Genomic DNA, 22,420 nt, shown 5'->3' with positions numbered 1-22,420 from the left:
CGCTTGGGGGTTTCCCCAGCCCTGCCAGCTTCCTAGCGCTGGGCCCCTCGGCGTGGGCTCCCGGGCTCTGGTGCCAGGGTTTCCCCGGGACTCAGGCGCTCTGCAGCCTTTATCGCACGGCTCTGACCTGGGGCTGGAGTAAGGCCAGTCAAGCCATACACACCCCCAAGATCTAGAACCTCAGGGTAGCGTCTCCCCTCCTGGGATCTAGAGCAGCCGGGCAGCTTTCCCCTCCCATAATCTAGAACCTAACAGCAGATTTCCCCTCTGTTGGGATCTAGAACTTCGGGGCCCTTTCCTTCACCCAGAGATCTAGACACGCAGGCAGCTTCGCCCCTCCTTGGAGCGGGAACTTCCGGGCAGATTCTCCCCACTCAGGGTCTAGAACTCGAGGCGTTCCCTCACCCGTGGCTCTAGAACTACAGGGTGGGGTTCCCCCTCTTTGGATCTAGAGCCCAAGGGGTTCCCTCACACACAGTTCTAGAACTCACAGGTGGCTTTTCCCTTTTGGGGATCTAGATACCACCAGGCTCCCCTCATCCACGGAGCTAAACCATCGGGGCTGCTTTGCCTCCCTCTCACTTGATCAAGAACTTAGGGGCAGGGTCTCTCCCCCAGGTCTAGACCGAAGGGGCTGGTTTCTCCTCCCCCCCCAAACACAGGGGGGGCAGATCTGGCTTCCGCTGATCTAGAACGGCGGGGTTGACGTTGCCCCTCCCGAGCCTTTTCTGCACAGGAGGCAAAATCCAGCAGCTCACCCCCCCCCCCGCCCCCGGCATCCATCCATCACGCGCCCCCGAGGGAAGCCGCCCGATGAATAATTTAGGCCAGCATTTACCATCACCGAGGCGCGTTAGTATGCGCGGCCTCCTCGCTGGAGGTGAACTATCGTTTAGTTGGGTAACGAGCGCAGCGCCCCCCACCACCACCTCGCCACACGCCATCTAGGGCGCAGCCAAGTGCTGACGGCCAGGGGAGAGCCCCCCAACCTGCTCCCCGCCCCACAGCGCCCACTACTGACCCACCTGCCCCACTCCCCGCACCACAGCACCCCCTATGGACACTCCTGCCCCGCTCCCCGCACCACAGCGCCCCCTACGGACCTGCCTGCCACGCTCCCCGCACCACAGCGCCCCCTATGGACCCTCCTGCCCCGCTCCCCGCACCACAGCGCCCCCTACGGACCTGCCTGCCCCGCTCCCCGCACCACAGCGCCCCCTACGCACCTGCCTGCCCCGCTCCCCGCACCACAGCGCCCCCTATGGACCCTCCTGCCCCGCTCCCCCGCACCACAGTGCCTCCTACGGACCCGCCTGCCCCGCTCCCCGCACCACAGCGCCCCCTATGGACCCTTCTGCCCCGCTCCCCGCACCACAGCGCCCCCTACGCACCTGCCTGCCCTGCTCCCCGCACCACAGCGCCTCCTACGGACCTGCCTGCCCTGCTCCCCGCACCCCCTAGCGCCTCAATGGGGCCAGCACCGACCGCCAGGGGAGAGCCCCCCCCACTGAGCCCCCCAACCTGCTCCCTGCACCACAGCGCCCCCTACAGACCCACCTGCCCCACTCCCTGCATCACAGCGCCCCCTAGCACCTCAGTGGGGCCAGCACTGACCACCAGAGGAAGGCGCCCCCTGCTCCCCACAGCACAGCACCCCCTAGCACCATGCTGGGGTATCTCCTACCCACCTACACTCCCCCCAGTCCCTCTACAGCCTCCATGGGTTCAGACGACACCTGTTCCTTCTACCAGCTTCCCCCCCACCTCCGCCGCTGGCTCAGCGCCAGGGTGCCCCCGCCGCGTCCGCCTCCCCTTATCAGCTCCCCCCCCAGGGCTGGGATCGCAGGCGGCCTGACAGGAGCCACCGGCCTCACGCGGCGAGAATCCTAATTAACAGGGTTTATTTATAACAATGAACAAACAAACAAATCTGTGCTGCGAAGCCGGAGGAGGAGGAGGAGACGCGTCCCCCCCCCTCCCCCCGCACTGAGATGCAGCCACCTCTGGGGTGGGGTGCAGGGGCTGGGTAGCCGGGGATCTCTCCTTTCCTTCCTGCCCTGTTCCTCCTTTGCTCAGCCTCTGTCCTACAGCCCCCGCAGACCCAGTCACCTTCCCAGGGCGGGGAATGGGGCCCAGGGCCTGTCCCCTCTAGGGGACACCAGCTCCCATCCGGCCCCAGGGCAGGGACTGGCTGGCTCAGGGGGGCAGCTAATGGGGTGTGGGGCCTTTCCCCTCTAGGGGACACCAGCTCCCATCCGGACCCAGGGCAGGGACTGGCTGGCTCAGGGGGGCAGCTAATGGGGTGTGGGGCCTTTCCCCTCTAGGGGACACCAGCTCCCATCCGGCCCCAGGGCAGGGACTGGCTGGCTCAGGGGGGCGGGAAATGGGGCCGGGGGCCTCTCCCCTCTAGGGGGTGCTGGCTCCCATCTGGGCCCCCAGGGACTCATTCATTTGTTGTTTTTCCTTCTATCTCTCTCTCCTTCCCCCCGTGTCTGCGCCCCGGATCCGCGGCTGACGCCAGCGCAGCCGGCAGTGACAGGCCTGTAATTATCAGCTCCGTCTCTCCGGATGGTCCCTGAGGAATAAACAAGACCTTGTTGCCCCCCCACGTGAGAGCTGAAGTGAGGAGGGCCGAGGCGGGGGGGTGTTTCAGGGGGACGTGCGGCTTCCCTGGGGAAGGGGGACAGGGGAGCGACAAAGTGCAGAAAGGAAGACAGGGAACAGAGAGGGATGGGGCCCTGGTGGGGGCCATTAGTACTGACGGGGACAGTTGGGCGTCATGGCAACTGTACCACCTGCCAGCGGGGGGGCGGTGTCTGGGGGGCGTTGGAGAGAGAAATGACACCCTCCCCCCCAGCGGTGGCCTGGGGCATTGGGGCCAGCGCTGGCTGCTGGGGGAGAGCGCCCCCTACTGGCCCATTGCCCCCCCCCCGTAATGGCATCAGCTGGGTGGGTGGCTCGACATGGGAGGGGGGGGAGCGGTGCCAGCTGTAGCGTCGCCCACGAGATGAGTCCATCCATCACCCTCGGCGCGGTGTTCTGCGCTGGTCTCCCGCCGGGCGGCTGTAGCTACAGTCAGCTGGGGGGTTGGGGGGGACAGGGACAATCGCCATCAGCCTCGGGGGGGGGGGGACAGGGAACAGAGTGAATGGAGGCGCTGCCCCCCCACACCTCCAAAACGGTAACACCGAGCCCCAGCTAGGCCGGGGGTCATCCCCAGCTGGGGTTGAAATCAGGGCCAGAGACCCCCACACTCCACCCAAGGGGGGCCAAAGCAGGGTGACCCCCTGGGATGTTACCCCCTAAATGTGAGCCACGCCAGCTATAGCAACACCCCAAAGTCAGACAGAACCCCCAAACTTCCCCTGAACCTCCCCCCCACCCCAACTTCACCCCCGAACCTTCCCCTCAAACTCACCCCCTGAACCTTCCCCTCAAACTCACCTCCAGCCCACCAACCTCACCCCCTGAACCTTCCCCCGAAACTCACCCCCAGCCCCCCAAACCTTCCCCCCAAACTCACCCCTGAACCTTCCCCTCAAACTAACATCCCCAGTCCCCCAACCTCCCCCCAAACCTCCCCCTCAAACTCACCCCCTGAACCTTCCCCTCAAACTCACCCCACCCCCTAAATCTCCCCCCCAAACTCAGCCCCTGAACTTTCCCCTCAAACTCACCCCCAGCCCCCCAAACCTTCCCCCCAACCTCACCCCCAAACCTCCCCCTCAAACTCACCCCCTGAACCTTCCCCCGAAACTCACCCCCAGCCCCCCAAACCTTCCCCCCCAAACTCACCCCTGAACCTTCCCATCAAACTAACATCCCCAGTCCCCCAACCTCACCCCCGAACCTTCCCCTCAAACTCACCCCCAGTCCCCCAACCTCATCCCTGGAACCTGCCCCCCTAACTAAACCCCGGACCCCCAAACTCACCCCTTGAACCTTCCCCTCAAACTCACCCTCAGCCCCCCTGTCAAGGCTCACTCCCCACCCTGTCACTCCGAGTCCAGAAGGTGGGGGCCCCTCAAGGACTCTAAAAATGAATACTGGTCACTCCAGGCTTGTATTAAACTCCCAAGGTGACAGCTTCTCTCTGACCTTGGCTGGGTAGATGCTGCCACCACCCAAGTGCAGAACCCCTTTGAGAGCCCAGGAAGCGCACTTGGGAATTCCTTCCCGTGGGGCACCCTCAAGTCCTTTCACCCCTCCTCCGGGGACGAGCTGAGAAAGGAAAGGAAAGGAAAGGAAAGGAAATCAGCTGTTGCCACCAGCTAACATGCGCACAAACCTCTTAAGACACGGAAATCCAAGCCCTGTTCTTAAAAAGGGTAAAGTTTATTTTTTTAAAAAGAAAGAAAATACATCTGGGAACTCAGGCTACTGCTAGATTTTCAGAGAGTAATTCCAAGGATTAAGCACCCAGAATAGCTTCCTTGGGGTCCAGTTTAAAGGTTACAAGCAAAACAAAAGCACCTGGGGTTAGCCCAGAGGAATCCACAAGCCAGAAAGAAATAAACAGAGATAAACCTAATTGCATCTTCCTAGACATTTCCTGATCTACTTACATGTCTGGGGTTTCAAATGAGTAGTTTCTAGGTATGATGCTGATGATTTTTCATGCCCGGCCCAAAACTTCTTACGGCATCACTCTGCCCTGTCTGCCTCTCCCCGGAGAACAACCGCAGACAGACAAAGGGGAAGTTTTCTCTCAATTTAAAGAAGCTCTGGCCTCCCATTGGCTCTTTTGGCCAGGTGCCCACTCACTTACTGTTACCTGAGCAGAGCGGGGAGACTTTTAACCCTTTACAGGTAGAGGAATGAGAGAGCAGCTACTAAGAGGGATTTTATAGCTACTGGCTGTCCACAAAAGGGAGGTACCCTCCCCCCCTTCATTTATCACATGCCCCCCAAATCACAGACAGTGCTGGCCAGCCTGGTTCAGGTCGGGTCCACACCGGCTGGGATTTCTTCCTGGAGGTTTAGGAAACAGAGTTAATAAGATACATGCACCTCTAATTTCACTAATAATTACATGGAGAACTAAACAGTATTTCCACATTTCAAGGACTACAGTGACTTCGAATACAGGGACATTTTCACCTGGCTGATTCTGGGAAACCTTCCCGGGAGAGTGCATCAGCCACTTTGTTCGAGTATTTCAAAATCAAAATCGTCAAGAGCTAAACTCCACCAAAGACGTTTTTGGTTGGTTTCTCTGACTGTGTGAAGCCACTTCAGTGCAGCATGGTCAGTCTGCAGGTGGAAACGCTGTCCCCAAAGGTATGGCCGTAGCTTCTCCAGGGCATACACAACGGCGTAACATTCTTTCTCCAAGACTGACCAGTGGCTTTCCCTCTCAGAAAGTTTTTTGCTGAGGAACACAACAGGATGGAATTGTTGATCTGGTCCTTCCTGCATTAAAACTGCTCCTATACCATGCTCGGACGCATCTGTGCTTACGACAAACGGTTGGTCGAAGTCTGGGGCCCTCAATACAGGGTCAGACATAAGGGCCGCCTTAAGTTGGTTAAAGGCTCTCTGACACTTCTCAGTCCACTGAACTGCATTTGGCTGGTTTTTCCTGGTCAGGTCGGTCAGTGGGGTGGCAATTTGGCTGTAGTGTGGTACAAATCGTCGGTAATACCCGGCCAAGCCCAAGAAGGATTGGACCTGCTTCTTTGACTTAGGGACAGGCCAATTTTGGATAGCATTTACCTTAGCCTGTAGGGGGTTGATAGTTCCTTGACCCACCTGGTGTCCAAGGTACGTTACCCTGTTTAGGCCTATTTGACACTTTTTGGCCTGAACGGTTAATCCTGCCTCCCTTATGCGCTGGAAGACAGCTTGGAGGTGTCCCAGGTGTTCTGCCCATGAATCTGAGAATATGGCCACATTGTTGAGGTAGGCGACTGCAAATTCCCCAAATCCATCCAGAAGGTTATTGACCAATCTCTGGAAGATGGCGGGCGCATTTCGCAGTCCAAAAGGGAGCACATTAAATTCATACAGCCCGACATGGGTGATGAAGGCTGACCTTTCCTTGGCTGGGTCATCTAGCGGCACTTGCCAGTACCCCTTAGTTAAGTCTAAGGTGGAGATGAACTGGGCACGTCCCAGTTTCTCCAATAGCTCATCTGTGCGTGGTATTGGATAGTTATGTGGGCAAGTTACAGCATTTAGCTTACGGTAGTCCACACAAAAGCGGATTTCCCCATCTGGTTTGGGAACCAGAAACACTGGAGAGGCCCATGCACTCTTAGAGGGGCGGATTACACCCATCTCTAACATGTCCTTGATCTCCCTTTCTATCACAGTTTTGGCTTGCGGAGTCATCTTGTAGGGTTGGGCTCTAATTGGGTGAGCATCACCTGTGTCAATGGAGCAGCACTCCCGTTCGGTCCGTCCTGGGCTGGCTGAAAACATCGTCGCGAAGCTGGTGCACAGCTCCTGGATTTGCTGTCGCTGCTTACGCCCAAGGGTGATGGAGAAGCTTACCTCTTCCACGCCACCGTTGCTTTTTCCTTCATAGTAAACTTCTTCAGGCCACTCAGCGTCGTCTCTCTGCTGGGCTGTAAAATGGATAACCTTGAATTCTCGGGAATAAAAGGGCTTTAGAGAATTAACATGGTATACTTTAGGTTTTAGGGTAGGGTCTGGAAATGCTAGGAGGTAATTAACAGCTCCCAGGCGCTCTCGGACCATAAATGGCCCCTCCCACGACGCTTCCATCTTAGTGGCCTGGAGCGCTTTCAGGACCACGACTTGGTCACCTACTCTGAAGGACCGCTCTCTGGCGTGTTTATCATACCAGGCCTTTCGCTCCTGTTGAGCATCCTGTAGGTTTTCTCGAGCAAGGGCTAGAAAGTCCTTGACGGTGTTTTGCAGGTTGGTTACAAAGTCCAAAATGTTACTTCCTGGAGAAGATGTAACCCCCTCCCAATGCTGCTTCACCAACTGTAATGGCCCCTTAACTTCATGGCCATAAGTGAGTTCAAAGGGTGAAAAGCCCAAACTGGGATGTGGTACAGCCCTGTAGACAAAGAGCAACTGCTGCAACACTAGGTCCCAATCATTGGAGTGTTCATTCACGAATTTATGTATCATGGCCCCCAAAGTCCCATTAAACTTCTCCACCAGGCCATTGGTTTGATGGTGGTAAGGGGTGGCCACCAAGTGGTTCACCCCATGAGCTTCCCAGAGGCTTTTCATGGTCCCTGCCAGGAAGTTAGCTCCCGAATCCGTAAGGATCTCTGAGGGCCAACCTACCCTGGCAAAAATGTCTGCCAATGCCTGGCTCACGCTTTTATCCCTGGTGTTGCTTAGAGCTACTGCTTCCGGCCATCGGGTGGCAAAATCCATGACAGTCAGTATGTACTGCTTTCCTCTGGGTGTCTTCTTAGGGAAAGGACCCAGAATATCCACAGCTACTCGCTGAAAGGGAACCTCAATTATGGGGAGTGGCTGGAGAGGGGCCTTGACCTGGTCTTGGGGTTTTCCCACCCTCTGGCACACCTCACAAGACCGCACATAGGCAGAAACGTCCTTGCCCATTCCCTCCCAGTGGAAGGACTTCCCCAAATGGCCTTTGGTCCTGTTCACCCCAGCATGGCCACTTGGATGATCGTGGGCTAAGCGCAAGAGCTTTTCCCTATACTTAGTTGGAACTACCAACTGTCTCTGAGGATGCCAGTCCTCCTTGTGCCCACCAGAAAGCGTCTCCTTGTATAACAGTCCCTCTTCTACAACAAACCTGGACCTGTTAGAAGAATTGAGAGGTGGGGGGTTGCTCCGTGCCACCATCCAAGCTCCCTTGAGGCTCTGATCCACTTCCTGCTCGGCCTGGAACTGCTCCCTTGATGCTGGAGACATTAGTTCCTCGCTGGGTTGTGGACTTGGGCTGGGTCCCACTGGAAGCGATGCAGGTGCTGGGGGTGTCTCCGTCGACTGTGAACCGCTCTCCGCTGGTGCACTGGGTTGTATTTCACGCTCCAGTTGAGCTTCTTGTGCTGGTTTAGCTGCTGCTGCAGGGGCAGGCTCCGAGGTGCCCTTTGGTGCTGGCTCCCCTGACTCGGGTGGGGTTGCTGGGTCGAGGAATTTGGGGTCCACCAGGGATTGGTGGATACCTGACACCTGTGCTCCAGTGTCTCTCCACGCAGTAATCTTCCTCCCGCCCACACTCACAGTTTCCCTTCGCTCTGGGGGGATTAGTGAGACATCTGGGCCTGAAGACTCTCGGTGGGACCCCGGGGTGCTAAGTTGCAGTCGGTTAGTGCTCTTGGGGCACTTGGCCTTCACATGCCCCAATTCATTACATTTGAAGCATCGCCCGGCTGACTGTGGGCTGGGGCGAGGTGGGTGGTTGGAGAGTGGGGTGGTGGGACGAGAGGGCATCTGGGGTCTCCCTGGCTGTGTGGAGGGCTCCTCCCTGCGAGGTGGGGCCTTGCGGTGACCCCGATGGTGGGGTGTCATCTCGGGTTGCCCCTTCTGGTATCTGCACCAACTGCTACTGGCTTTCTTCTTCTCCGCCACCTCCATCCATCTGGCTCCGATCTCCCCCGCCTCCATTACAGTTTTGGGCTTCCTATCTAGGATGTACCTTTCTATTTCCTCAGGAACACCCTCTAAAAACTGTTCCATTTTTACTAGGGAAACCAGATCTTCCAGAGATTTAACATTTGCTCCTGATATCCAGGAATCGCAATTTTTTTCAATGTGGTAGGCGTGTCGTGAAAATGCCACGTCTGGTTTCCACCGTAGGGCTCTGAACTGCCGATGGGCATGCTCGGGTGTTAGCCCCATCCTAATTCTGGCCTTTTGTTTAAAAAGGTCGTACTCGTTCATGTGGTCTTTAGGCATTTCAGCTGCCACCTCTGCTAAGGGTCCACTGAGCTGCGGCCTCAGCTCCACCATATACTGGTCGGTAGAGATGTTGTACCCAAGGCAGGCCCTTTCGAAATTTTCTAAGAAGACCTCTGTATCATCGCCTACTATGTATGTGGGGAATTTCTTGGAATGGGGAGCGGTACCTGGAGAAGGACTGTTAAGGCTACCTGGTTGACCCAGCTTAGCCCTTTCCAGCTCTAAGCGCTTCAGCTGTATTTCCACCTCCAAGCGCTTCAGCTCCGCGTCTGCCTCCAAGCGCTTCGCCTCTCTTCTCTCCTCCGCTTCCACCTCCAAGCGCTTCATCTGTAGGAAGAAATTCTTGTCTTCTGCAGTCAGAACTCGGTCTGGGTTAAGGGCATCCCTCCATCTTGACACCTGGATCTCGGGTGGGGGAGGGCTGACCCTTCCCTCCCGGGAAGTCTCCGGTCCCCCATCCCCTCCCTGCATTTCTGTCATGGAGCGGGATGTCTGGGCTCGATCTGGGCCTGTCTTCTCCCTGGCGTGCCGCTTTGGGGAGACTGGTTGCTCTAGGGTCTCGGTGCCGGACCACAACCTCATGCACAGGCTGCCTTACTCTAGCCTGGTTATTTCGTTGCCACGAAGCTAGAAATGAAAAAAAAAAAAATAAACTGCTTGTTGGACTCCCTGGCTTTGCAGGCCTTTGCCTGTTCCCCCTCAGGTACAAAGAAAAGAAAGAGAAAAAAAACACCTCCCTGGCTTTGCAGGCTGCCAAAAGGAAAAACGTGTCCTTTTAAAATCCTGAGGTTTGAATGATCCCACCGCTCTGCCAGCATGTCAAGGCAGATTCCCCACTCTGGCACTTCGAGTGCAGAAGGTGGGGCCTGCAAGGACTCTAAAAAGTAACACTGGCCACTCCAGACTTGTATTAAACTCCCAAGGGTTACAGCTTCTCTCTGACCTTTGATGGGTAGATGCTGCCACCACCCATGTGCAAAACCCTTTTGAGAACCCAGGAAGCGCACTTGGGAATTCCTTCCTGTGGGGCACCCTCAAGCCCTTACACACACACACACACACACACACACACACACACACACACACACACACACGAGAATGGAAAGGGGAAAAAAAAAAAAACAGACATCAACTTTTGCCACCAGCTAATTAAACAACATGTGCACAACCCTCTTAAGGCACAGAACTCCAAACCCTGTTCTTAAAAAGGGTAAATCTTATTTTAAAAAAAGGAAGAAAATACATGTGGGAATTCAAGCTAGTGCTAGATTTTAAAAGAGCAACTCCAAGGATCAAGCACCCAGAATAGCTTCCTTGGGGTCCAGCTTAAAGGCTACAAGCAAAACAAAAGCACCTGGGGTTAGCCCAGAGGAGTCCACACGCCAGAAAGAAATAAACAGAGTTAAACCTGATCTAAACGTCCTTGATCTACTCACATGTCTGGGGATCAAATGAGCAGTTTCTAGGTATGATATTGACGGTTTTCCAATTCGGCGCCAAGCTTCTTCCAGCACAACCCCCTGCCCTGCCGCCTCCAGCCCCGAGAACAAGAACAGACAAAGGGGAAGTTTTTTCTCAGTTTTAAAAAAGTTCTGGCCTCCCATTGGCTCTTTGCTCAGGTGCCCACTCCCTTCCCTTTACCTGGGCAGAGCAGTGAGACTTGTTAACCCCTTACAGGGAAAGCGAGTAGAGAACAGCTACTAACAGGGGTTTTATAGCTACTGGCTGGCTGGGGGTCCACAAAAGGGAGCTCCCCCCCGCCACTTCATTTATCACACACCCAATTCACCCCTGAACCTTCCCCCCAAACTCACTCCCATCCTCACCCCCCGAACCTCCCCTTCAAACTCACTCCCAGCCCCTCAAACTCACCCCGAACCTCCCCTTCAAACTGACCCCCAGCCCCTCAAACTCACCCGAACCTCCCATTCAAATTCAGCCCCAGCCCCTCAAACTCACCCCCGAACCTCCCCCTCAAACTCGCCCCCAGCCCCTCAAACTCACCCCGAACCTCCCCTTCGAACTCACCCTGAACCCCCCAAACTCACCCCAAACCTTCCCCTCAAACTCATCCCCAGCCCCCGAAACTCACCCCAAACCCCCCAAACTCACCCCAAACCTCCCCTTCAAACTCACCCCCAGCCCCTCAAACTCACCCCCGAACCTCCCCCTCAAACTCACTCCTAGCCCCTCAAACTCACCCCCGAACCTCCCCTTCAAACTCACCCCCAGCCCCCCAAACTCACCCCCGAACCTCCCCTTCAAACTCACCCCCAGCCCCCCAAACTCACCCCCGAACCTCCCCCTTCAAACTCACCCCCAGCCCCTCAAACTCACCCCCGAACCTCCCCCTTCAAACTCACCCCCAGCCCCTCAAACTCACCCCCGAACCTCCCCCTCAAACTCACTCCCAGGCCCCCAAACTCACCCCCGAACCTCCCCTTCAAACTCACCCCCAGCTTCTCAAACTCACCCCCGAACCTCCCCCTTCAAACTCACCCCCAGCCCCTCAAACTCACCCCCGAACCTCCCCCTCAAACTCACTCCCAGCCCCTCAAACTCACCCCCAAACCTCCCCCTCAAACTCAGCCCCAGCCCCTCAAACTCACCCCGAACCTCCCCTTCAAACTCACCCCCAGCCCCCCAAACTCACCCCCGAACCTCCCCCTCAAACTCACTCCCAGCCCCCCAAACTCACCCCCGAACCTCCCCTTCAAACTCACCCCCAACCCCTCAAACTCACCCCCGAACCTCCCCTTCAAACTCACCCCCAGCCCCTCAAACTCACCCCCGAACCTCCCCCTCAAACTCACTCCCAGCCCCCCAAACTCACCCCCGAACCTCCCCCTCAAACTCAACCCAGCCCTCCAAACCTTCAGACCACCCCTCACCCAGAACCACGCTGCCCTGCGCTACCCACTAGACCCCACAGCCCTCGCAGAGCTGGGCAGAGAACCCAGGCGTCCTGGCTCCTGGCCCCCGCTGGTCTAACCACTAGACCCCACTCCCCTCTGCTTTCTTTTACCTCCACCCCATTCCCTGTCTGTTTTCCACCCTCCCCTGTCTCCTTTTCCCCTCCCCCATCTTGCTACCCCAACAGACCCCCCCTCCAACCCCCCCTTGCTAACTGCTCCCTCTGTGTCTAATGTAGCTTCTGCCGCCTCACACCCCCCCCCCCCGCCCCCCGTCCCTCTAGCCCCTGGCTGGCTGGATAAGGAGTCAAGGCTGGAACTAGGGGTGCCTGGGGGGCTGCCCCCCAGGGAAGTGGTTTCCCGCATATACAGGGTTTTCAGGTTGGCTCTCCGCACCCTCCCTGCACAGATGGTTCCCGCATCCCAGCGGGGAACCTGCCCTGGCTTGTCCAGCCATGGGGCAGCCCCCGGCGAGACGCCCCTGGGTTTCAGTACCGGGCCATGGGCCTGGAGTAATAGCCCCGTCTGGGGACCTTTGACCCTGGCGGGGGGGCAGGGAATAGGGCACCAGCCCCGATCTGGCCCCAGGGGAGTGAGGCACGGGGCCTCTCCCCTCTAGGGGGCGCCAGCTCTGAGGCAGGGTCAGGTCAGACGCCTGGATCCCTGAGGCCCCAGAAGTTCTTTATTAATTAAGAACGCCATTAGCACAATCACTTTGGATCAAGATGTTGCGGGGGGGAGGGAGAGCCAGCCCCCACCCACCATTGGGCCAGACGGGAGCCGGCACCCCCTAGGAGGGAAAGGCCCCACACCCCATTCCCTGCCCCCCCGAGCCAGCCAGTCCCTGCCCTGGGGCCGGATGGGAGCCAGCACCCTCTAGAGGGGAAAGGCCCCATGCCCCATTCCCTGCCCCCCTGAGTCTCCCACCCTAAGGTGAGGGCGGTGGGGTGGCTGGTTATCAGGGCTCACCCCCCCACCTTCCTGTCAGCCCAGCCTGGACACACACCACAGAAGATGGGCCAGGAGAGCTGCTCGCTGTGGAGAGGCAGGGGAGAGCGCAGGGAGGTTACCGAGCAAGCTTCGGGGCCAAGGAGGGAGAGAACCCAGGAGTCCTGGCTCCCAGCCCCCCGGCTCTAACCACTAGCCCCCACTCCCCTCCCAGAGCTGGGGATAGAGGTGGACCCATCGGGTGCCCCAGCCCTGGGCTCCCAGCGCTGGAAGCAGCTCTGTGTGTGTGTGTGTGTGTGTGTGTGTGTGTGTGTATCCCTGCCGCCCCCTGCTGGAGGGGCTGGGCCCTGGTCCGTGTGTGGGTGTGACCCCCGCTTGCTGGCATGTGGGTGTGCGCACTGTAAGGGGTAGCTCTTTGTGTGTGCTGTGTCGTGTTGCAGTTGTGTATCGCTGTCTGTGTTGCGTTGTGGTGCATTATGGTGGGACACTTGCCCGGCACTGGGACGTGGCCCTTCTGGGGTTGGGATGAAGGGCTGGTTATCCAGGGATCCTGGCAGGGCGTGGGGCTGGGGACAGGCCGCCGGAAAAGGCAGAGTGGCGGCAGGGCGGGGAGGGGCAGATTGTGCGGGGCACATGGACAGTGCGGGACAGAGATTTGGCCAGGGCGGCCCTGGGGCGGCAGCAGGAGCGGTAGGTAGACAGCGGGATGAGCCGGCAGATAGAGGATTTAACGTCCCTGCCCTGGGCTGCATGCTAGAGGGGAAAGGCCCCGGACCCCATTCCCCACCCCCATGAGCCAGCCAGTCCCCGCCATGGGGGATCAGAGCCAGCCCCCCGCCATGGGGATCAGAGCCAGCCCCCCGCCCTGGGGGATCAGAGCCAGCCCCCCGCCATGGGGATCAGAGCCAGCCCCCCGCCATGGGGATCAGAGCCAGCGCCCTGTCAAGAGGACAGGCCCTGGCTTTCTCCCATCCCGGCTGGTGTCACTGGTCTGCATTTCTCCAGCCCCACGCTGCCTCTGCCTGCCAGAACATCTGGGTTAAGGCGAGAGATGGAACCATGAGTGCAGGCCCTGGGGACAGCTGTAAACAGACCCCCCCCCCCCAGCGCCCCCTAACCACAGCACCTGGGGGCAGCCCAGGGCCAGGCTAGCAGGGGCTGGGGGTAAGGAGTGAGGGGCACCGGCAGGGCTGGGGGAGCCCAGGGCCGGGCTAGCAGGGGCTGTGGGTCGGGAGTGAGGGGCACCGGCAGGGCTAGGGGAGGGAGGGGGGATCTCCTGCTTCAGCCAAACCCACCTGTGGGCTGGGAACCTTACAGTCCTGGCACCCCTGTGTCTGCCTGCCCCAGCCCCCTCCCCCTCTGCCATCTCCTTCCCGCTCCTCTGTCCTCCATGTTCCCCCCTCCGACCCCTCCCCCGCTGTCTGGGCTGCTCTGACATCTCCCTCCCCCCCCCCCCCAGCCCAGCGGGGAGCCCCGAGAGCTCAGCCTGGCTCCTCCCTGGGGAACCCCCTGCCCAGCAAACACTGACAGGCTGGCAGTCGGGGGGGGGGGGGGCTCCCTAGTGGGGGATGCGGGGGCAGGACAGAGTAGAGGGGGTCAGCCCAGCAAGGGGCGCTCTCAACGGGGCGGGGGGGAGGACCCCAGGGCCATGGGACATCTCCCCAGCCGGGGGCGCTCTCACCGGGGGAACCCCAGGGTCACAGGGCGTCCCCCCAGCCGGGGGCGCTCTGTCCTAGCCAAGCAGGATTGGAGGCCACGTGGGGATGGGGTTTGTTCCAGGTCTGGGAGGCAGCGGGGGCAGGAGGGGGGGACACGCTTTCGGAAGTCCCCAGCAGGTGACCCTGTGATCCCAAGAGGGGTCCTGGTGGCTGATTTAGCTGCAATGTCGGGGCAGGGGAACTAACTGAGTGAAACCTGCAACAACCGGCACCACGGGCACTGCCTCGGCACTGCCAGCCCCGGATAGAGGGGCACCGGCAGAGCGGGGGGAGGGGAGCCCAGGGCTGGGGCTAGCTGGGGGCTGCGAGTCGGGAATGAGGGGCACATTGAGGGGGATGCCCAGGGATCCCCTAATGGGGCATGTTATGTGTGCTGGGGGGGGTAATCTGTCACGGAGTGTGGGGGAGACCAGCCCCTGCACTCCCGGCTTCCTGCGATTCACCATGACTCTCAGCCAGCCAGTAAAACAGAAGGTTTATTTAGATGACAGGAACACAGTCCAAGACAGGTCTTGCAGGTACAGACAACAGGACCCCCTCAGTTAGGTCCATCTGGGGGCCCCAGGGAGGCCACAGCCCTGTTGGTCGGGACTCCCCTCTTTATTCCCCAGCCAGCTCCAGAACTGAAACTCCCTTCAGCCCCCTCCTTTCTGGCCTTTTCCCGGCTCCTCCCCCAGACTTTGTGTCCTTTGTCCAGTTTCCCGGGCAGAGGTGTCACCTGGCCTCCAACCCCCCTCCTGGGTTCTCAGGTGATGTGCTTAGGTGTCCTCCCTTCCCCCATGCAGGCAGCCCCAGCACAACTCCCCTGCAACCTTCCCAGGCCAATACTCCCCACTCAGCATTCAAATAACACCTCAAGAACAGTCCCACTTCCTCCAGTATCTCTGCCCCTGCCCCTGCCCCTGCCCCTGCCCAGGGGATGTCCAGAGAGCTGTTAACCCCCCTGCTGCTGTTTCACCCCTTGGGTCCCTTCCCCCTCAGTGCACTGAACTGCCCAGGGCTCGGCCCCACGTGCTGTGGGTGTGAACTCACAGCGACCCCTGGTGACCGCTCGCTGCAATGGAGAGTCTCTAGCGATGGCGATTCTATCCCGACCCACAGCTCCCCCCGCTCTGCCGGTGCCCCTCACTCCTGACCCACAGCCCCCTCCTAGCCCAGCCCTGGGCCCCCCCAGCTCTGCCGGTGCCCCTCACTCCCGACCCGCAGCCCCCTCCTAGCCCAGCCCTGGGTTCCCCCCATCTCTGCCCGTGCCCCTCACTCCCGACCTGCAGCCCCCTCCTAGCCCAGCCCTGGGTTCCCCCCAGCTCTGCCGGTGCCCCTCACTCCCGACCCACAGCCCACCCCCAGCCCTGCCGGTGCCCCTCACTCCCGACCCGCAGCCCCCTCCTAGCCCAGCCCTGGGCCCCCCCAGCTCTGCCGGTGCCCCTCACTCCCGACCCGCAGCCCCCTCCTAGCCCAGCCCTGGGCCCCCCCAGCTCTGCCGGTGCCCCTCACTCCCGACCCGCAGCCCCCTCCTAGCCCAGCCCTGGGCTCCCCAAGCTCTGCCGGAGCCCCTCACTCCCGACTAGGCCGGGTTTTAGGCTGAGGAGTCTCTGTCCTATCTCCTTCGCTGGGATCATAAATCGCCAATGAGCGCGGCCGGAAGGCCTCCAGCTGGGGCCGCTTAGCTGTGAAATTTGCTGTGCTCATTGGAGCGGGAGGGTCGTGGCCCCGCTGCAGCCAGCATCATCACTCATGACACTTACCTGTGAGCTGGGGGCCGCTGGGCCAGCTCTGGGTGGGGAGACTGGTTGGGGGGGCACAGCAGGGAGCTCCACAGGGGATGCTCTCTGCCCTGGCAGTCAGTGCTTGCCCCAATGCCCCTGAGCAGAGCAACGGGGCGCTGGGCTGTAGGGAGCGGAGCGGGCGGCTTGGCAGCGGGTGCTGGGCTGCAGGGAGGGGGAGGGGCTCAGCATGGGGCGCTGGGCTGTAGGGAGCGGAGCGGGTGGCTTGGTAGGGGGCGCTGGGCTGCAGGGATCGGGGCAGGGGGCTCAGGAGGGGGCGCCGTGCTGCAGGAAGCAGGGCAGGGGGCTCAGCAGGGGGCGCTGGGCTGCAGGGAGTGGGGCAGGGGGCTCAGCAGGGGGCGCCGGGCTGCGGGGAGCAGGGCAGGGGGCTCAGTAGGGGGTGCTGAGCTGCGGGGAGTGGGGTGGGGGGCTCAACAGGGGGCACTGGGCTGTAGGGATCGGGGTGGGGGGCCCAGCGGGGGACGCTGGGCTGCAGGGAGTGGGGCCAGGGGGCTCAGTGGGGGGCGTTCTCCCTGGGAGTCAAGGCTGGCCCCGATGCCCCAGGGCAGCACTGGGGGGCCTGTGCTCACGGACGGGGGCTTCAGGGCAGGGCCTGGGTGATACTTTGGAACGTCTCCCCCGATGACATCACTGCATCTGATGATGTCATCACTTCCTCCGTGACATCATTGTACCAGGTCGTGAGGCAGTCTCTTGTGATGTCATTGGTGCCATGATGACCCTATGTTGGTTTCCATGGCAGCGGGGCCATCAGTGACGTCCCAGACAGCTGTGTCATGACCCGGGGCGATGATGTCACATGGGGGCAATGACGTTATCGGGGATGCTGTAAGGTCACCAGGAAAGCGATTACATCACCAGCGACAGGATGATGTCACAAGTGGCCACAGTGATATCAATAAGGCTGTGATGATGTCACAAGTGGATGTGGTGATGTCATGTTACGAATGTCCCCAGTGATGGCACCTGTTGTCAGGGTGACGGGCTTTTACAGTTCAGTGCGGTGCAAGGGTGTGGGGGAGATTTAGGTCGCCATGGTGATAATGGGATATGTGTGTGTGTCGGGGGCATTCAGTTGCCCTTATTCAATATGGCGCCCGTGGGGCCCGGCTGGGGGGGGGCTTCATTTGCCCTCAGTAAAGATGGCGTCCGGGGCGGAGCTGGGGATATTCCCTTTCTGAAAATGGCGCTGGTCGCGGCTCTGACGAGTTTACCCTCAGTCAATATGGCGCCGCTGTTGCCCTTTGCCAAGATGGCGGCCCCCGCTGCGCCCTTCCTAAGATGGCGGCCGGCTCCTCCTATCCCTTTGTCAAAATGGCGGCGTTGGGATCACTCCGGCCCCTTAACAAGAGGGCGGCCCCCAGCCTCGTTCCAAAATGGCGGCCGTTGCCCTTTTCCAATATGGCCGCGGCTTCGCTTCTTCTCCTCTCCCAAGCTGGCGTCGCGCAGCCTGAGGGCGGAAGTGCGTGAAGCCGGCGCGCAGCGTGCGCTGCCCTGTCCCAAGATGGCGGAGGCGGCGTGGCGCTGGGCCGGGGACGGGGCGAGCAGCAGCAGCAGCAGCAGCGCGGACGAGGGGGAGGGGCAAGGGGCCCCCCCGCGGCGGGTCTACTTGCCGGGCCGGGGCCCCCCGCCGGGACCGGGCGAGGAGCTGGTGATGGACGAGGAGGCCTATGTGCTGTACCACCGGGCGGGCACGGGTCAGCGCCGGGGGCGGGATCGGGGGCACGGGACGGGCAGGAGGGTGGGGTGGGCACAGAGGCATGGGGCTGCAGTGTGGGGCGGGCAGGAGGGTGGGGTGGGAACAGAGACATGGGGCTGCAGTGTGGGGTGGGCAGGAGGGTGGGGTGGGAACAGAGGCATGGGGCTGCAGTGTGGGGCGGGCAGGAGGATGGGGTGGGCACAGAGGCATGGGGCTGCAGTGTGGGGCGGGCAGGAGGGTGGGGTGGGAACAGAGACATGGGGCTGCAGTGTGGGGTGGGCAGGAGGGTGGGGTGGGAACAGAGGCATGGGGCTGCAGTGTGGGGCGGGCAGGAGGATGGGGTGGGAACAGAGGCATGGGGCTGCAGTGTGGGGCGGGCAGGAGGGTGGGGTGGGAACAGAGGCATGGGGCTGCAGTGTGGGGCGGGCAGGAGGATGGGGTGGGAACAGAGGCATGGGGCTGCAGTGTGGGGCGGGCAGGAGGGTGGGGTGGGAACAGAGGCATGGAGCTGCAGTGTGGGGCGGGCAGGAGGATGGGGTGGGCACAGAGGCATGGAGCTGCAGTGTGGGGCGGGCAGGAGGATGGGGTGGGAACAGAGGCATGGAGCTGCAGTATGGGGAGGGCAGGAGGGTGGGGTGGGCACAGAGGCATGGGGCTGCAGTGTGGGGCGGGCAGGAGGATGGGGTGGGCACAGAGGCATGGGGTGGGCAGAAAGGCGCAGGATGGGGACAGGCCGTGGCCCGGGAGGGTATGGAGCAGTCGGGGGGCACTGGACGTGTGGGGGGGTGTGACAGGCCAGGGATGCGGGGCACATGACCAGCAGTGGGGCTCACCCCCTTTCTCCCCACAGGAGCCCCCTGTCTGAGTTTTGACGTGGTGCCCGACCCGCCAGGCCAAGAACTTGGCTGCTTCCCGCTCAGCCTGCGGCTCTGTGCCGGCACACAGGCCGAGAGCTCCCAGGCCAACAGGTCAGACCCAGGGGGCCACCGTGGGGCAGAGTCGCAGCCTCCTGCCCTGCTTCTCCCCAGACATGGAGAAACCCCCGTGTGCTCCCCAGGTTGGGCACCGCGAGGCACCCCCGGGCGCGCCCTGGCTGCCCGGGCACTTGGGGGTGCGTGAGCGACTGCCCGGGGTGAGGGTGAGTGGACGTAGCTCCACCCCCAGGGGCACGCCCAGCCCTGGCACCAGCTCGCCCCACAGGCCACCCGCAGCTGGTGCCCGGGGCAGACCCACCTCAGCTGCAACTGGCAACAAACACCCCCGACCTCAGCCCCGCCCCAGGCTGGGAGCCGCCGCGACCCGCCCGCAAGTGGGGAGTAGAACCCAGCGGGCGCTCGCCTCTGCCCCTGCCTGGGCACCAGCACCCCCCTGAGCACAGAGCCCTGGGCGGTCATCCACGTCGCCCCTGGTGTCCCCCAGAAACCCCCTGCCTGACCCAGAGGGGGGCTGGCTCCCTGTGGCCCTTCGCCTCTGTGCTGAGCCAGTCACAGGGTTCAGCCTGACGCCCCCTGGAGGCAACAGGCCCCGTGCCCCATCCCCTGTCTCCCCCGAGCCAGTCAGTCCCTGCCCTGGGGCCGGATGGGAGAGGCCCTGAGCCCCATTCCGCGGGGCGCAGGTGCTGCTGGGGCCCCTGACTGGGGGCAGGGCTCAGGGGGTCCCTCTCTTTGCCAGGCTGCTGGTGATGAAGATGCACAATCTGCACCGCACGGGGTCCGCGGGCGCCGAGAGCAGCGACAGCGACGAGGAGGACGACGAGGAGGAGAAGAAGCCCAAGCTGGAGCTGGCCATGATCCCCCACTACGGGGGCATCAACCGCGTCCGGGTACGCCCCCCCCCCCCACCGCTGAGCCCCCGCAGCACAGCGCCCCACACCGAGCCTCCCAGCGCCGAACCGCCCCGAGCAGACTCCCCCACCGAGCACCCCGTCAAGCCCCCTGCCGAACCCCCCCGAGCAGAGTCCCCCCCCCGAGCAGAGTCCCTCACCGAGCACCCCAGCACAGTGCCCCCCCCAGCACAGCACCCCCCGCCGAACCCCCCCGGGCAGAGTCCCACGCCGAGCCCCCCCAGCACAGCGTCCCTCGCTGAGCCCTTCCCCCCCCAGTGCAGCATCATTTGCTCACAGCAGCACCGGCCCCCTAGCGCTGGCCTGGAGCATTGGGGCCAATGCCCCCAAGTGAGCCTCCCCGCAGCGCAGCACCCCCTGCTCCCAGCAGCATGGTGCCCCCACCCCTGCGCTGGGATTAACCCTTTCTTCCCGGCAGGTCACCCAGCTGGGCGGGACGCAGGTGGCTGCCGTCTGGTCGGAGAAGGGGCAGGTGGAGATCTACGACCTGCAGTGCCCCCTGGTAGCCATCTCGGACCCTCAGGCCATGGCCACCTTCCTGCGGGAGGAGCAGGCCAAAATCAAACCCCTCTTCTCCTTTGCCGGACACATGACCGAGGGCTTTGCCATGGACTGGTCCCCCATGGTGCCCGGTGAGCCGAGGGGCGCTGGGTGGCAGGGGGCTGCAGATCGGGAGTGAGGGGCACTGGCAGGGCTGGGGGTGACAGGGGCTGCAGGTTGGGGGTGACGGGGCTGCGGGTCGGGAGTGAGGGGCGGTGACGGGGGCTGCAGGTCGGGAGTGAGGGGCACTGGCAGGGCTGGGGGTGACGGGGCTGCGGGTCGGGGTTGAGGGGCGCTGGCTGGGGCAGCTCCCTGTGACCCTAGCTCTGCCCCCACCCCCAGGCCGTCTCGTGACCGGTGACTCAAACAAAAACATTCACCTGTGGAGCCCCAAGGCGGACGGGACGTGGCACGTGGACCAGCGCCCCTTCGCCGCCCACACCGCCTCCGTGGAGGACCTGCAGTGGTCACCGACGGAAGCGACGGTGAGTGGCAGCCCCACCAGGAGAAACAGGATACTGGGGTAGATGGGCCTGTGGGGCTGATCCGGAGGGGCGGGGTGGGATACTGGGGTAGATGGGCCCCTGGCAGGTGACCACGCTGCCCTGACCCCCTCTCGCCCAGGTGTTTGCCTCGTGCTCGGCAGACGGGTCCATCCGGGTGTGGGACGTGCGGGCAGCACCGGGCCGGGCCTGCATGCTGACGGCCAGCCAGGCCCACGCCAGCGACGTCAACGTCATCAGCTGGAACCGCCATGAGCCCTTCCTCCTCAGCGGGGGGGACGACGGGGCCCTGCGCGTCTGGGACCTGCGCCTCTTCCAGGTCAGTGCCCCCCGGACTCCCCCGACTGCCGGTGCCCCTCACTCCCGACCTGCAGCCCCAGCTCTGCCGGTGCCCCTCACTCCCGACCTGCAGCCCCAGCTCTGCCGGTGCCCCTCACTCCCGATTCACAGCCCCCTGCTAGCCCAGCCCTGTCCCCCCACAGCTCTGCCAGTGCCCCTCACTCCCGACCCACAGCCCCTGCTGTCCCAGCCCTGGGCTCCCCCCAGCTCTGCCGGTGCCCCTCACTCCCGACCCGCAGCCCCCCTCACCGCTGCCCTCTCCCCCCACAGACAGGCACGAGCGTGGCGACCTTCAAGCAGCACACGGCGCCCGTCACCTCGGTGGAGTGGCACCCCACAGATGGGGGGGTGTTCGCAGCAGCGGGTGCGGACGACCAGGTGACCCAGTGGGACCTGGCGGTGGAGCGGGACCAGGAGGGGGAGGGGGAGAGCGAGGATGATCCAGCCCTGGCCTCCATCCCCCCCCAGTTGCTCTTCGTGCACCAGGGAGAGACGGACATCAAGGAGCTGCACTGGCACCCCCAGTGCCCGGGGGTCCTGATCACCACTGCCCTGTCCGGCTTCACCGTCTTCCGCACCATAAGTGTCTGACGGGGCAGAGCCTGGCTTGGGGGGAGCCTCCCCCTTGCAGATGGACCATTCCAGCTGTCTGCTGCTTCCATTGCACAGAATCGGGAGAAAGCTTTGGGGGTGTGTGTGTGGGGGGGAGTTGGTCTGCTCCATGTAGTGGCTGCTACCATTGCACAGGCAAGAAGGGGATCCCAAGATGAGGAGCCTCAACACAAACTTTCCCCCTCCTTGCTCCATGCAGTTGGACCGTTCCAGTTAGTGGCTGCTACCATTGCATGAAATGGGGTGGGGAGACAATGTGCTTCCATATTTGGTGTTATCCACCCCCTCCTGCAGATGGACTATTCCAACTGCTACCATTGGTCAGAATTTGGGGGTTGGTGGTGTCTGGACCTGGACCCTTTCATTCTGCATGGGGGGGCCGCATGCCTCCAGAAAATGCACTGTTCTGCAGCTTGTTTTGGAGAGCTACCATCTAATGTGGATATGGGGGGGCTGATTTCAAGCTAGTTTCCCCCTCAGTTGTACATGGTTTGGTCTGAATTTGGTTGCTACTACTTGGGATGGGGGGGGGGTTATCACCCCCATTCTATTGAGAGAAGTGGATTGCTCCGGAGGCTACCAATTCTGCATGGGTGGGGGGGAAGAGTTGGTTCACTCCAAATATATTTTGGATGCTGCCACCATGCACTGATGGGGGTGGGG

General features: G+C 61.7%; 1 protein-coding gene across 1 annotated transcript; it reads left to right on the top strand.

The window, feature by feature from the left end:
* The first annotated feature begins 17,404 nt into the window (after positions 1-17,404).
* GRWD1 (glutamate rich WD repeat containing 1) lies at positions 17,405-21,736 on the top strand. The gene is made up of 7 exons (XM_065421010.1): positions 17,405-17,918; positions 18,771-18,888; positions 19,592-19,742; positions 20,182-20,395; positions 20,646-20,788; positions 20,928-21,125; positions 21,416-21,736. Exons 1-7 carry the CDS (start codon positions 17,405-17,407, stop codon positions 21,734-21,736), a joined length of 1,659 nt encoding a protein of 552 aa, XP_065277082.1.
* The last annotated feature ends 684 nt before the right edge of the window (positions 21,737-22,420 follow it).

The sequence above is a fragment of the Emys orbicularis genome, chromosome 21 (genome assembly GCF_028017835.1).
Source record: "Emys orbicularis isolate rEmyOrb1 chromosome 21, rEmyOrb1.hap1, whole genome shotgun sequence".
NCBI lineage: Eukaryota > Metazoa > Chordata > Testudines > Emydidae > Emys > Emys orbicularis.
Note: the sequence above shows the minus strand (reverse complement) of the source record. Positions and strands in the feature narration are given on the sequence as shown.